We start from the raw sequence: 16,609 nt of genomic DNA on the forward strand, positions 1-16,609 counted from the left end.
AAAACACCCATGGAAGGCATTACGGAGACAAAGTTTGGAGCTGAGACAAAAGGATGGACCATCTAGAGACTGCCATATCCAGGGATCCATCCCATAATCAGCCTCCAAACGATGACACCACTGCATACACTAGCAAGATTTTGCTGAAAGGACCCTGATATAGCTGTCTCTTGTGAGACTATGCCGGGGCCTAGCAAACACTTAAATGGATGCTCACAGTCAGCCATTGGATGTATCACAGGGCTCCCAATGGAGGAGCTAGAGAAAATATCCAAGGAGCTAAAGGGATCTGCAACCCTATAGGTGCAACAACATTATGAACTAACCAGTACCCCGGAGCTCTTGACTCTAGCAGCATATGTATCAAAAAATGGCCTAATCGGCCATAACTGGACAGAGAGGCCCATTGGACATGCAAACTTTATATGCCCCAGTACAGGGGAACACCAGGGCCAAAACGTGGGAGTAGGTGGTTAGGGGAGTGGAGGGGAGGGTATGGGGTACTTTTGGGATAGCATTGGAAATGTAATTAGGGAAAATACCTAATAAAAACGTTTTAAAAAGATACTGCTACTTGCTGGGAGGCCCGAGAGCTATTCTGGAGACTATGCCCTATCCTGCACATAATCACCTGCAGCTGGTTCCAGCCTCCAAGGATGAAATGGCAGGAATGGGCCTCCCCGACTCCACCTTTATAAGTGCATTCGCAATTAAATATTTGAGCCTTGATCAGAACACTGTCTTGGCTCCATTTCTCTCTCATCCGCCTAGTTTCCCTTTCCTTAATTGCCGGCCTGCCACTCAGGTGTACCCCGTCCATGTGAGCCGCTGGATGGCTTGCAAGATTGCTGGGTGACATTAGCCAAGGCACATGCCCTTTTTTGTCCTGAGGGACTGTTTCTGTCTAATATCTAAAAAACCTTATAGCCAACAGCACCTTTCTCCTTGAAGTGAGGTGGGAGCAAAGACAATGTCTGGCCAATCTCAGAGTCTCCAGTGCTCACCCAGGACAGGTGCTCAGTGGGTGCTTCCTGAACATCATCAGACGGTCTGGGGCTAAGTCTACAGGTTCTGTGGCTTTAAGCAGGAGGGCCAATGGCCTTGCTGTGTGTGGAGCACACTGTGTGGAAAAAGGCTGGCATGTACTCCTCTCTGACTTAAATTCTCGCTGTTCCAGACGTTTAAGGACTTTCTCCACGTCTACCACTTATCTGCTTCATCCCCACACTCACTGGAGAGTGAACCATAAACAGGGTGCTTGGGGAATCACAGGAAACTCACAGACCTTGGTTTATTTGATCATTTTAATATGCCAGGCCAATGGAAAGCAAGGACATAACACACAGGAACACCTGTGTTTGCAGGACGGAGGGCAGATGTCCACAGCCCTGGGCATGCATGTATCTCCTGTGTAATTAGGCAAATGAATACATAAATACCACAGCACAGCCAGACTTGGGGGTGGGGAGAATCACAGGTCACAGGGGACCATGCTATAAAGGTAGTCAGAGGCTTTAAATACAGGGGCTGAACCTTCTCACTTTATACAAAACATATATATTAAAAGTAAGGATACCATGCAAGGATACATGCAAGCAGCTTTGGTCAGAGAAAATAAACAAGGGAGGTGGAGCCACGCACAGGAAGGGCTTGCCTGTCTGCTCTCCATGTTCTTCATCCTCACAAAATCAGCTGGGATCATAGAATAAATCAGCTGGTCTCGGTAAGATACTGAATTGTCCTGTCTGGTGTCCTTAAGGGCCTCCAGGCCCTCTGTGGGCAGGAAAGGAGCCCTACAGCCGAGAACACTTGAAACCTTGGAAGGAACCAGCCTGGACTGGATGGGGAGAGACATCTATCAAATCTGATAGAGGAGGGAGCTGCATCCAGCCAGACCAGGTGAGTGTGATGTGCTGCCTGGACCCAGGTCCCTAGAGAGCAGGAGAAATCACGGAGAAATCCACTTTTGCAAGCAAAGCTGAAGATGGCAGGTCAAGCCTGTGTTTCTCACAACTGTGTAAAGCCCATTCCCCTCAGATCTGGCTAGCACTGCTGGGATCACACTGCAGCAACTGGACAATGGATGGTCGCTCTTGGCACCTTTGTCGAATTCTTCCAGGGACATTTTGCCTGAGGAATGGAAGAGGGAGACTTAGGATTAGCCAGTGCTCTAGTTAAAGTCTGGAACCCTCTGGAAAATGGACAATGTCTAGTCTCCACAACCACCGCCACACACACACACACACATATGGGGACATATGTCATTTTCAGGCACACATGTGGTCAGAGGACAACTTGTAAGAGCTGGGTCTCCTTTCAAGGTGTAGGTAGTGGGGAGTGAGCACTAGTCATGAAACCTCAGGTTAGGTTTGGTAATGAACTCTGGGGCCTGATGTAAGCTGATAGCCCCACCTAGAGGCCTGGAGAGCCACCACGATCTGGGGCAACTGGGAGACAGGACAAATTATGGCTGCAGGTCAAATTACATTTCTGTTACTGTGAGAAAAATCCCCTGACTAAAAGCAACTTAAGGGAGGAAGTTTTCCATGGTTTACTTCTAGGTTACAATTCATCACTTCAGGCAGTCAAGGCTTTAAAACCTCACAGGGCAGAGAGAATAGAGGTATGAGCACCTGGCTCATAATGAGACTCTGCACTTCTTTTCTGATACTCTTCTTTTCCCTTTATTACACTGTTCAGGGCCCCTGTCTAGAGAATAGTAATAGGGTTTCCTGCATCAATTAACCACCAGCACAACCCCCAACAGGCATGCTCATAGACTGCCATGATCTAGATGAGTGGTTCTCAGCCTTCCTAATGCTGTGACCCTTTAATGCAGTTCCTTGTGTTGTAGTGACCGTCAACCATAAGATTATTTTCACTGCTACTTCATAACTGTGATTACACTATTGTTATGAATCTGAATAGGAAAATTTGTGTTTTCTGTTGGTCTTAGGCCACCTCTGGGGAAAGTTCATTTGATCCCCCAAAGGGGTTGGAACCCGTAGGTTGAGAATCACTGATTTAGATAATTCATTAAGAATCTTCTGGAAACTATGCTGGGGGCCAAACAAACACAGAAGTGGATGCTCACTGTCAGCTATTGGATGGATCACAGGGCTCCCAATGGAGAAGCTAGAGAAATTACCCAAGGAGTTAAAGGGATATGCAACCCTATAGGGGGAACAACATGATGAACTAACCAGTACCCCGGAGCTCTTGTCTCTAGATGCATATGTATCTAAAGATGGCCTAGTCGGCCATCACTGGAATGAAAGGCCCATTGGACTTGCAAACTTTATATGCCCCAATACAGGGGAATGCCAGGGCCAAAAGAATGGGAATGGGTGGGTAGGGAAGTGGGGGGGGGTATGGGGGACTTTTGGGATAGCATTGGAAATGTAATTGAGGAAAATACGTAATAAGAAAAAAAGAGATATCAAAAAAAAAAAAAAAAAAGAATCTTCTGAGCTTAGCAGTGGTGGCACACATCTTTAATCCCAGTACTCAGGTGGAAGAGGCCAGTGGATCTCTGAGTTCAAATCCAACATGGTCTAAACAGCAAGTTCCATCACAGCCAGGGCTACACAGAGAAACCCTGACTCTAAAAAACAAATCGACAAGCAAAAAAAGACTCCTCTAGCGCTGGGAGATGGCTCAGTAGTTATGAGCAGTTTCTGCTTTTTCAGAGGGTCCTGGATAAAGTCCACAGCATCCATAGGGCGGTTCCCAATCATTTGTAACTCCAGTTCCAGGGCGACCCAGTGCCCTTTTCTGGCCTCTAACATATTACACAAACATACATTCAGCTAAATGATCATGTAGAAAATAAATACTAAATCTAAAATAAAAAAATAAAAATTAAAAAAAAGAATTCTGAGGTGATTCTAAGCTGAGTCAGGTTGACAGTTAAAACTATCACAGCGTCCCCTAGTGTAGACTCTTGTCAGCTTCGGGTGTTGAGAGCTATCCCCCTTTGCTGTCCTATTCTTGTCCTATTCTGTACCAGTTTCTCTGACAGCCCAGACTTCTCATCTCTTCAGTGCTAGCAAGTGGCCCCTGGCTTACAGGGCAGAGTATGCACTCAGTGGCCTCCATCGAGAGACACAAACAATTGGACAAGTGCACAGTGGGGACACGGTCTCCACTCTGAAACTGGTGAAGTTCCTGACTTTGACAATCAGAAACAATGGCCCTCCATGTTACGTGTGCCACCAACATAGTGCTACTTCAGCCTCACACCCACACCAGTGGGCTTATCCCCATTTCATGGAGAAGAAAGCCAAACCTGGGAAGTGGGCAAGCCCCAGTTTGGTCTGTTGGAACACAAGCCTCCGTGTCAGAGTACACAAGAGAGGAAAGAACACTTTAGAAAATGGCTGAAAGGCAGCACCAGTCAAGAGGCTGCATTGCTTTGTGTGCATTGAAAAGCATTTCCTTGATGTCTGGGAAGCTTTTTGCTGTCTACAGTTCCTCGGGAGCCTTGAGTCCCGCTGAGCCTGGTCCACAGCTCATCTGCACAGAGCATTGGAGGCTGTTCAATGCTCTTTCCTGTGCATTAGCTTACATTCAATCTCAGTGCGACCTGGGGAGCCTTTCATGCCTTAATGCTGCATTTCCTGTTGGAACAAAACCCAACCAGTCTTGGCTCTACAAAGCCACAGAGGGGCAGAATCAACTCACCATGCAGCTACCTCACCCTTGCTGAGGTCCTGTGAGAAACTCAGCCAAGGCACAGCAGGACCTCTCACCACCTCACCTCCTCCTGAGACCTCAGAGTCCTAGGTAAGATGAGGCTCAGTGGCTTCTATGTTTGATGAGCCCCATGAGTATCCGGGGAGCCTCACATCTCAGGATGATGGCCTGGACAGCCTCTCAGAATCCCAAGACTCAATGCCACTTGATTCAGTGTCTCACCTCTCAGCCACCAGTATGACCTTCCTCCCCTCCGCATATATACTTGTGGAAATAGTAAGACCACTGTTTCTGTCAACATGTGTGCTAGCTAATTTTATGTCAGCTTGATACAAGTTATAGTTATCAGGAAAGAGGGAGCCACAGTTGCGAACGTGTCTGCTGGAAAACCTGTAGGGCGTTTCTCTCTCTCTCTCTCTCTCTCTCTCTCTCTCTCTCTCTCTCTCTCTCTCTCTCTCTCTCTCTCTCTCTCTGTCTTACTACATCTCTCCCTCTCTCCCTCCTTTCCTCCCTTTTGTTTTGTTTTGTTTTGTTTATTGAAACAAGGTTTCTCTGTGTAACAGCCCTGGCTGTCCTAGAACTCATTTTTTAGACCAAGTTAGCCTTGAACTCACAGAGAGCCTCCTGTCTCCTATGAGCTCCGATTAAAGACATGTGCCACCATGCCTGACCAGAGGGTATTTTCTTAACTAGTGATTGATGGAGCAGAGTCCAGCCCATTGTAGGTGGTACAACTCTGGGCTAGTGATCCTGAGTTCTATAAGAAAGTAGGCCAAGCAAGCCATGGGGAGCAAGCCAGGAGGTAGCAACCCTTTCATCGTCTCTGTATCAGCTCCTGCCTTCAGGTTCCTGCCCTGTTTGAGTCCTGCCCTCACTGCTTTTGATGATGAACTGTTATGTGGAAACTATGAGTGAATAAACCCTTTCCTCCCCAAGTTGCTTTTGGCCATGGTGTGTCATCAGAGCAATGGAAACCCTAACTCAGACAACAGGGATGAAGCCTACAGCTCAGAGGGTCTACTGACATGCCCATGGTTATAGAACCCTAGGAAGGGTGCAGGATGCAGGCTAGGTTTACCTGACCCTGAATTCTATTCTCCCTCCCTCAATCAAAGCTGAATGAAGTGGGCTAGAAAAGGGCAGGACTGAATAGGGTTGAGGGTATATCCCAAACACCTCTGTGCCATCAACAGTTTCACAGGCTCATCTACTCCCCTCTCCCCACCACGACCCCCTCTCCTAATCCCCTCCTCCCACCCCACACTCTAACTTCTGCCATGTTTCCTACCTTCATAGTTTGTGTCCATCTGCCTCAGTATCTTGTCTGTTTGCTTCTCTGTCGTGAACTCGTCCTCAGGCATCTTCATCACGGAGGACACCATCTTGTAGATGGCCTGCAAAGGGGCATCTGTGACTGTGCTCTGGAGGATGGAAGGTGGGTTATGGTCCTCGCTCAGCTAACCAAGGAGCATGGACAGGGCAGAGTCAGGACCCTTCTCTCATCAGAACAAGTCTCACAGACAAGGTGCTAGGCAAAGGGAGCCAGGAAAGTTTAAGTGACTTTCAAGAGCACAGGATACAGCTGGGGCGTGGAAGAATGGAGGGCTCCTTGGTTCAGAGTAGAGGGGAGGTTGTGTGGCAAAGCATCTGTCTGAAAGGAGGATCTTTGGTGGGGATCTGGGAAATCCTGGAGGGAAGGTCAAAGGGGAAATACATTGAGCCCTGCCCACCCATGGGTCCTGAATTTGCAGATTCAAAGAACTACAGGTGGGAAATAGTCTAGAAAATGAAACTGGAGGTACACAGACAGTTTCTTGTTATTTCCCAAATAATACAAATTATTATTAACATCTATAGCCATTGTATTAGGCACTGTATATAACTACTTTACTTATTTTATGGATGTATGTAATTATTTATTTGGGGGAGGTGATCTCATGTGGAATCCAGTGGACAACTTGTGGAAGCTGGTTCTCTTTTCCTACCATGTGGGTCTTAGGGATCAAACCCAGGCTGCCAGGCTTGGTAGCAAGCACCTTTACCCACAGAGTCAGCTCACTGGACCAAATACAGAGATGGTTTAGAGCATGGAGCAGGACTGATGCAGGGTGCACATAAGCATCACTCCTGTAAAGAATTGACTGCTGACTCATCCTTTAGTGTGTCATTCTGATTTCTATAGGAAGCCCTATAGACAGCTAATGTGTGTGTATGTTATACATGTGTGTGCAGATGAACACCCACCCGTGCAAAGGCCAAACAGGAATACCGGTGTTCACAAGATTCCCTTTTCTCTCTCACTGAACCCGGACAGGGCTTACCATTGTAGCTAGGCTGCCTGCTCAGCAAGCTTCTGGGACTTACTTGTCCCCTAGTTCTAGGGATTCAGGCATGCTCAGCCACTCCTGACTTTTCCATGGGTATTGGGATCAGAACTCATGTCCTCATGCTGGGTATCAAGTGTTCTTCCCCACTGAGCCATTTTCCCAGTTCTTGCTTTGACAATTCTTAATCACCTATCTGAGCCTCAGATCTCATTAGAGGTTGAAAATAAAAAAAGACCCGTTTTATAGAATTGTGTGAATAAACCTGATGGATGAGCTCAGCTGGGGCCTGATGTCCAGCGAGCAATCAATAGATGCTTGGTTTTTATTGTTACTCTCTGCAAAGATGCAGTTTTTTAGTACACCAGGTAGCAAGTGGGCAGAGGAATGACCTGGTGTATGGGGCCATGGATAGGGGTCCTGGATCCCTGCACTCCCCATGCGTCAGGCCCTGTCAAGTGCAGGTACCTGCACTATCTCCAGCATTTCAATGCAGCTGATGTAGTCATTGCTGTCTAGGTCATACATGCTGAAGGCCCACTTGAGCTTCTGTTCCAGCTTGCCCCGAGAGGTCATGCTCAGAGCAATGATGAATACTCGGAAGTCGATGGAGCTGTCACTGTTGGTGTCACAGGTGTGGAAGACATGTTCAGCGAACTTGGAGGCTTCTCTGTAGGGGAAGAAGTTGGCCTAGATCTTGAAATTGTCCACGGTCAGGTGGCCAGTGGGACAGTCATTGAGGAAGTCCTTGTACCACTCTTGAGGCTCATGGTCGGTGAACTCCCTGTGTTTCCGCAGGTCCTGCAGCACCTCAGGACCCAGCTTGCTGTTCTGCTTGCCCATGGCAGCTGGCAGTGGAGACAAAACCTGCAAGGTCAAGACACAAGGTGAGCTGTGGATACCTGAAACCCAAGTCTGGCTTCCTATCACACCCTACGACCATGCTGGCTAAGCAATATCCTCTGTATGTCCAGTGACTTCCATTACAGCAGTGGTTCTCAGCCTTCCTAAAGCTGCAACCCCTTAATATAGTTCCTCATGTTGTGGTGAAACCCAAGTTATAAAGTCATTTTCGTTGCTAATTCAAAAATGTAATTTTGCTATAGTTATGAATTATAATGTAAATATCTGATATGCCAGAGGGTCTTAGGTGACTCCCTGTGAAAGTGCCATTTGATCCTCAAAGGTGTTATGATAACATAGGTTGAGATCTTCTGGACCAGAAGAACTCAAGACCATGATAGTGCAAGTTCTGACTTTTAGCATTTCCAGGATGGCTCTCCTCAGGAGGTACAAAATGGTTCTATATAACAGGGCAAAGCCCAGAACACTCTAGGAAAGACAGAAAGGATATCTTTTTTATGGCTAAATACAGTCTACTTGGAGCATGCATGCAGAATCATAGTATAAGGGGACAGGGAGAGGCAAGCTAAAATCAGTGGAAAGAAGCTTTGTCAAATGTCCTGTAAGGGTTAAACAAGAGGCAGGATTGAGACAAACCCTGAGCTCATAAGCTTGGAGCAAAGGGGTCTCATGGACCCAATCCTGACTCTTCACTTTGAACAGCTCGTTCTTTTTCTCGTGGGGGACCCGGTGCGTTTGTTTCCTTTACACAGATACATTTGCTGATGCTGCATAGTAAATAAATCCTGCCTGCATAGGCAGATGTTAGTGGTTCACATTCCTACCTAACACAGCTAGGGTAAATTTAGAACTAGGTTGACACCCATCCTGAGTGGACTCAGGGATGATACCAGAAAACAGAAACATGGCTTTGGCCCTTCAAAGTTCAACTTCATGCAACCCTAATTTTATAAATGACATTTAAAAACCCCATTCTTACCAAGATTTCTGGGTTAATCTGGGTAAGTAGGGTTTCATGGGGATCCAGGTATTAAAGCTTTGAAGCATGTTGACAGTAGGCTTTTAGACCCCCCCAAGACCTCCCTGTCCCCCTCCATATAATACTGGGACAAGTTACCAGCACGTGCCATGCTGTTTTAACCCTAGAAGAGACACCTGAGAACATTATGAGAGTCCCCACTCTTTATTATGCCTATGAGATATTGTTCTGCCAGGGAGATCTAGAATTGGCATCAATTAGTTGGTGAATGTCCATGTGAATGTTAACAGCCGAAACAGCCCCCATGGAAATTCAGGACTGTGCTTCATTGGCCAGCACACCCCACTGCAGTCTCCTACAAGGCCCAAGTGTGGGATCCTGCAGTGATTGGCCACTGGACATTAGTACTCGTTCACTTCGCTACCTCAATTTGGTTTCTTTCTTTCACAGTAACACACCTGCATAGCTCAGTTATTTTTGAAATGTGTAGAAGAACTAGTGTGGGTGAGTCTCCTCTACCCAAGTCCCAAAGGAAATCACTCTGAACTTCTCAGAGGCTTATGAATTCTATGCACTAGGTGCTAGGTCCTGTTAAGGAAGATGAGACATGCACTCAGTATTACCTGCTACCGCCCCTGTCTTCTTCACCTCTTTCCCAGGATGTTAGCTTTCTATGTACAGATTTTATTTACTTATCTACACGACTAGGAGATATTTAAAGTTCCTTGTCCAACACAGACATATGGCAGCTTGATATTGCCTTTCAATGCACACATTTACTTATCTAAACACGTCCTCCCCTGTATAAACAACCAACTCAAATGTCCACAGTATCTTGATCAGAAATAATCATCAACTCAGGTAGCTGGGTGCCACACATCTGTAATTCTAGAACCGGAGGGTGGAGGCAGGATTATCAGGAGTTCAAGGTCATCTATGACTATATAGCAAGTTCATGGCCAGCCTGAGCTACATGAGACCCTGTCTAAAAAAGTTATATCAAAAGAGAGAGCAGGAAGGCCAGTAGTGGTGCATGCCTTTAACCCCAGCACTCAGTGACAGTGAAGACAGATAGGAGTTCAAGGAAGGCTACCCTGGGCTACAGAGCAAGTTGTAGGATAGCCAGGACTACACATAGAAACCCTGTCTCTCTCTAATAGACATACACACAGACACACACACACACACACACAGAGAGAGAGACTGAGAGAGATAGAGACAGAGAGAGAAACAGAGAGACCTACAAATGATAGAAGATTATGCACAAGGGCATGTGGTGATTGCTGCCATCTGTTAGAGCAGGTCAGATGGGTTTGTGAGTGGAGGCCTCCTGTGGAAGAACTTACTGGAAAGGTAAAGTTGACTGAAGTGGGGAATTGGCTGGATGGACAGGTACCTTGTAGGACCTTTTGTCTTGTTTTCCTTTGTAATTTTATTTGTTTATTTGTTTTCTGAGATAGGGTCTCATGTAGCTCAGGCTGGCTTCAAACTTACTATGTAGCTGAGGACGACCTGCACCCTTACCTTCCTGCCTCCCCTGTCTAGCAGTCACAGGTGTGAGCCACAAAGCCTGGCTCATCTGCAGGCTTTTTGTTGTTGTTGTTGTTGTTTTAGAGACAGGGTTTCTCTGTGTACCCCTGGCTGTCCTGGAACTCACTTTGTAGACCAGGCTGGCCTCGAACTCAGAAATTCTCCTGAGTCTTCCTCCCCAGTGCTGGGATTAAAGGTCATTTGCAGTTTAAAAATGTCAAAAATTGTCCATGTGTTCTTTTCCTTTTTTCTCTTTCAAAGCTTTAAGAATATTTATTTATATAGTATGTAACAAATGTTTTTCTTCTTATATAATACATTGTGAGATTGCCTGGTACCTGCAGAGGCCTGAATAGTATGTCAGATCCCTGGAACTGGAGTTACAGAAGTTGTGAGCCACCATGTGGGTGTAGGGAACAGGACTGAACTGGGGTCCTCTGCAAGAACAGCAAGAGCCCTCTCTCCAGGATCCCAGTCCCCTTAGATTTTATTTTCTACTCAAAGAAGAAGCATCCCCAATTCACAGTGGTCCAGCCTCAATCTCTTGACTGGTGGCATGTCTAAGAACCTCTGAGTTGATAGAACACTATAGGCTAAGCCCTGTCTGGGAGGGGCTTAAGGAACAAGAAATGGAAACAAGCCTTGGCCCTGGCACATAGCTCTCATCCCAGCAGTCAGAAGGCATTGGCAACCAAATAACTTTGAGCTCCAGGCCAGCCCTGTCTACAGAAAGAGTACCCTGCCTCAAAAACAAGAAACAAAACTGAAAAGGCAGAACTACGGTCCTGGAGGGCCTGCATAGAGGGATGCAGGCCCTCTCAAGACCGCCCCCCCCCCCCCCCCAGTGATGACGGACTGCCAGATCCTCTCTTTTCTTGCTACACGCACTTCCTACCTCACAGCCTTGCTTCTACCAAGGTTTAGTGTCTTGAAAACTTCTCCAGCCACAGAGTCTGCCCTAAGAGGACAAATGTGACTGCTGGTGGCTGAGGGGTCACCACAGGCCTAGGATAAGCACACAGATGAAGAGCTAGCTGCTCTCCATGGAGCCCACTACCCAGGGCTCTAATTCACACCCCAACACAGCGTAGGAGCATATCATGACTCTTTGGGAAGGGATATAAATACCCTAGTTTTATTGTAGGTAATTCATTTTGGAAACTCAATTAACAAGACACATTTAAAATTGAAGCCCCACTGGGAACACGGAAGTGGAGGTAAGAATAGGGTAGCCAACAGTGGGAAGGTGGTACACCTGGTCATGTTTGGTCCAAAGAATCCCTTAGTAGAGAAGGACAGGAGATGCAAAAAGAGATGTCTGGGGACAATCCAGTAATATTGATGGAGAAGGAAGGGAGAAAGGAGGGGAGAAGGAAGGAAGGAATGAAGAAGGAAGGAGGAAGGGAGGGAAGGAGGGAGGGAGGGAGGGAGGGAAGGAAGGAAGGAAGGAAGGAAGGAAGGAAGGAAGGAAGGAAGGAAGGAAGAAATGAGGGAGAGGGAAAAGGAGGCCAGGGGAAGGAGAAGGGAACTGGAGAACCTAGAGGAAGGGACAATGAGCTGCGCCCAGGATGTGGCGACTAGGATGTTACTGTCAGAGGCAGGCCCTCAGGAGGCCCTCAGGCAGGAGAAAAAACTGTGAAACAAGGTGAGCAAGAAACCCCAGAAAAGAGGGCAGAATTTGGGGTGGTAGTATTGGAGAGAAAAGACCTAGACCCGGTGAAGCCATGTAGCTCCAAGGCCCTCACCACTGAACCATTCACACAGGCAAACTTACAACATGTCTCTGGCCTGTAGTTCACTTAGAAATGTCACCCATCAGATATATCTTGCTAACCAGAGAACTGACCATCAGAGTGCTGCAGAACCTCTCCTAAGTGAGCCAGGACCTTACTCCAGGTTACCCGGCTATGGGATTGTGCTGGTATGACAGTCCCAGAGAGGGCAATGTGGAAACAGCTGCATTACCACCATAGCTAGCCCTGTGCTTGTAGCTCCTCTTCATGATCAACAGCTCTGCACCCCACAGCCTTGCCACAGACCCTTGGTTTCCAGCTCACACATGCAGCATCCACTCACCTCATTGAACACACATCACTGCTGTGTCTGTGATTTATCATCTAACGGATGCTACTAGAATGCCAAACTCCTTGTACCTGCTCTGCAGATATCTGCCAGGAGGAGGCTGCAGTGCAGACAGCCTTGGAGGTGTTGGAGGAGAGGCTTCATTTCCCTTATTTCTCATTCCCTCCCCAATGGCTTGAAGATCTGCTCCTTACCAAATATTTCAAAGGAGGGAGCTACAGAACACAGGGCTGTGCCTCTGCCCAGCCTTTGCCTCCTCCCTGGTATCAGGCTGCTAATTAGAATGCATGCTTTGCATTTGTTTATGGCATTCTTGCTGTTGTGGTTATAGTACACACACACACACACACACAGACGCCCTTGTTCCCAGGATGTACTAATACTAATTTGGAGGCAGGAAGAACTTTGACATAGCTAGCATCCAAGCAGATCCCGAGTGACCCTCTGTGGATGCAAAGAACAAGGCGTAAGCATCAGGAGGATGGAGACCACCCGGGAATCTTCAATCCATGTTTCAGGGCTATCCCTGAGGTGTTGAGGGTTCATGGGATGTAGAAAGGGAAAAGGAAGGGTCTGAGCCTCAGGACCTGGTTCTGAGGAGCAATGGCTTGAAGATCTGTTCCTGCATGCAATGTCATTTAAAGGAAGGGTGGTGACAATAGGAATGTGTCTGGCCATCTTAAGCACCTGGGACCAATGGCATAAGCAGTATGAGATAAGGAGGAAGAGAGAGTAGGATTGACCCTTTTCTGAAACTCCAGTAAAGAAGGGCTCTATGGCCGGGCGTGGTGGCGCACACCTTTAATCCCAGCACTCGGGAGGCAGAGGCAGGCGGACTTCTGAGTTCGAGGCCAGCCTGGTCTACAAAGTGAGTTCCAGGACAGCCAGGACTATACAGAGAAACCCTGTCTCAAAAAAAAAAAAAAAAAAAAAAAAAAAAAAGAAGGGCTCTATGTAAAGAAGCCTCAGTCCTGGAGGGACTCCATGGAGCATAGTCCTCCTGCCCTGCCACGTTCCACTACACCCAGATGGGAAAACACACCTTTACAATGCTAAGTGCTGCTGAGACTCTTGAATATCCAGCAGCTATCCCTGAGCCATAGGAACTCTCAGACAGTGCAGTCAGTGACAGTGAACCCCCTTCCTCTCCAAAGGGGACAAGGATTCAGTACAGATGCTTGGGACAGAGAACCAACAGTCATAGAGCAATCTAGCCAAAGAACCCCCAGGGAGGACAAGAAAGCAGGCTCCCAGCAGCAGAAAGCCCCCCACCCCCACCTTAGCCTCCTTGACAGATACACTCCGTCACCTGGGAGAATGGATCACCAGAGAAGCCCATACTTGAGCAGGCAGTCAGGACCTGCTCCAGTGTTTTCCAGTCTCTTGGGTTCTTGAAGTATAGATGCTTGAGTCATGCTGGATTGTGGTCCCTACTCTCAAGTGCCCTGCACTACAATGGCACATTTCTAGGCAGGAGAACTAGGTGCTCTGGCCAATAGATGGAATTTAGAGTCAAAACTGTAGGCCTGGAGGGGATGTTGGAAGAAGACAGAGCCTCCAGGGAGTAGTAAGCGGTCTCACGTGGTTCAGCTAGGAGTTAGCAGAATGAGTCTCATCGAGAAAGAAAAGACCTAGGTTAGAGCTGGGCTCTGTCCTTTGGGTTTTGATCTATCCTGGGCCCCTTCCCTGCTAACATCCTGAGAGGCAATGAGTTTTCAAGGTACGTTTATCTGGTACCCAAAGAAGCTCCTGGCCAATACTGTGGCTGTCAAAGCCATGATCTCTTAATGCTCACTTTCATGAACCTGCTAAGTGGAGCCCACAAATGCTGGCGGCCTCATAGATGCTTCCTGGCACTTGGCCATAGATGCCTAACAGAGACCTGGATAAAATATTTAATATGAGGGACCTCATTTTAGCTCTCCTGGAGGCACTGAGACAGCAGCAAAGATGTGTGATGGGCTCAGTGGTACACACCCCATTATCCCTCTGTCATTCATTAAGCAACTGAGCCAGCCTTAGTGATGTTTATTTGTCTGGGGGAAAAAAAACCTGACCAAAAAAAGGAATGCAGTTACAGAAAAATCACTGGGCCAGCTCCCCTGAAGAAATACCTACCTAGCCCTGGCCATGAAACTAACCCAGGCTTCATTGATCAGACAGCCCTACTTTCATCTTTTTATGGGGGAGGAATGAGGGTCCATGGATCACACAGCCACCTCCCACTTGTTTAAAGCACTTCACATTCTAGCAGGGATTACATCTGACATACAACAGCCTTGGAGCATCAAGGACATGTTATTTCACAGTAATGGGAATTGGGGAAGGGAGCTAACAGCTCCTACCCCTTCTCCCAGGGTCTGTTATGCTCTTATTGTCCTTAACACACTGAATTGTAAATTAAGGAAAGAGCAAACAAGTACCTGGGAAACTCTGTGAAAATATTTAACCTGAGCATTGTACTGCTAGTAAAAAGCTTTGCTAACAGCACAGTTGTTCTGTCGCTGGGAAAGGCCCTTGGGAGCTCCAATGTCCCATTAACGACAGCTCAGTGCTGGCTAGAAACACGCATGGTACAGTTCATCCCACCACACAGCAATCTCATCAGTCAGACTGCCAAACTGCAAGGACTGCTAGACATAGACCCTGGAGGGAAGGTGGTGGGAGACGTGGGTACCAAAACCCTATGAAGTCCTGGACTCAGGAGAGACTGGGTGCATCCTCTGTGAATTTGAACTTCAACAGACCATCTGGACTTGGCTGATGGAGAGCCTGTTCCATGTCAGGTGGAACGGAAGGTGGCAGGGGAAAATCAGCCTCAACTGTGCTCTTCCTTACAGTGACTGGCAGAATATTGTTCCTCTTCCTCGTCCTCCTCATCCTCATTTTCGTCTTCCTTGTCCTCGTCCTCCTCCACCCTGCTGTAGGTGAAACTCAAACAGCCTTAGCCTCCACTTCAGTGCAGCCCTCTGCAGAAGGCCATCACCTGAAGGAGATGCACCTGGAGCCACACAAGCTGCACTGAGGCTGGACAGACACTAGAGGGCAAAGGCTGGCAGATTCCCTAGCCCTCTGCACACACCCCTTTCAATTTCTAAACTAGGCAAGAAACCATAGTAGGTCTAAACCAGAGCTTCTCAATGGGTGGGTCCCAACTCCTTGGGGATTGCAGGACTCTTCATAGGGGTTGCCTAAAACTATCAGAAAGCACATATCTATATTACAATTTGTAACAATAACAAAATTTACAGTTATGAAGTAGCAATAAAAATAATTTTTTGGGTGGGGTGACCATGACATGAGGAACTGCATTAAAGGGTCACAGCATTAGAAGTTTGAGAACCACTAGTCCAAACTAAGTAAGTCCTTAGGGTAAAATACACAGTTATTGGGCCTGCTTGGAATACAATGGGTTAAATTCAAAGGCTGTGGACATTGTTCACCCCGTTTCTCTTATCTCTTTCCATGTGGTTGTAGGAAAATCTCATATTATATATGAATGTCATCATATTTCTTGGACAGCGCTGGGCAATACCAAGGACTCTGGAGCTGATGCCACCACACAGGGATCCTATTCACAGCAATTAGCATCCTATGACATCACTTTACTCACTGATACCAGGAGTGAGAGATAATGTGTTGCCATCCCACAGTCCTCCTCAGGTCCACAGACCTATCCTGCAAGGGCTACCTTGGACCTCTCTGGAGAAGCCAGCTATAAGGGACCAGAAGCCTGAGTCCAGCCAGGGAGGCAGAGGCTACAGTGAGAGAGGTACCCTCCTCTTCTGAGTGGGACAACAGCCAGTCACGCAGTGAGATCTATGGGAGGGAGACTAGAATGTTACTGCAACCTCAGCCTGCCATCTGAACCATAGATCCCATGTCACAGTACTAGTCACTGCAAAACCATCCTGACTCCCAAGCCACATTCCAGGAGCGCACACTCCCAATTCCCCAGAGCCTAAATGACTGTTTTAAAAAAAGGCAGCAGAGCCATTGAAATAACTCCCTGGGAAAAGGCACCAGGCACCAAGCCTGATGACTTGAGTTTACACCTGAGAACTCACGTGGTAGGAGGAGAGAACTGAATCCCAGAGGTTGTGTCCTCTGACCTACATTCACTGGATCACTTGCC

At 47.4% G+C, this 16,609-nt stretch overlaps 1 protein-coding gene across 1 annotated transcript in view; it reads right to left on the bottom strand.

Annotated features, from left to right (window-relative positions):
- Positions 1–1,945: 1,945 nt before the first annotated feature.
- LOC147001198 (uncharacterized) overlaps positions 1,946–16,609 on the bottom strand; it is a 50,563-nt gene continuing 35,899 nt past the window's right edge. The window contains exons 4-5 of the mRNA XM_085830247.1: positions 5,984–7,886; positions 1,946–2,130 (exon numbers count right to left, since the gene is read on the bottom strand). Coding sequence (XP_085686373.1) covers positions 7,733–7,886 — 154 coding nt within the window. The 3' untranslated portion in view covers positions 1,946–2,130; positions 5,984–7,732. The remainder of the gene's footprint in view (positions 2,131–5,983; positions 7,887–16,609) is intronic.

Source organism: Mus caroli, unplaced genomic scaffold (genome assembly GCF_978045245.1).
Source record: "Mus caroli unplaced genomic scaffold, Mus_caroli_1 scaffold_14, whole genome shotgun sequence".
NCBI lineage: Eukaryota > Metazoa > Chordata > Mammalia > Rodentia > Muridae > Mus > Mus caroli.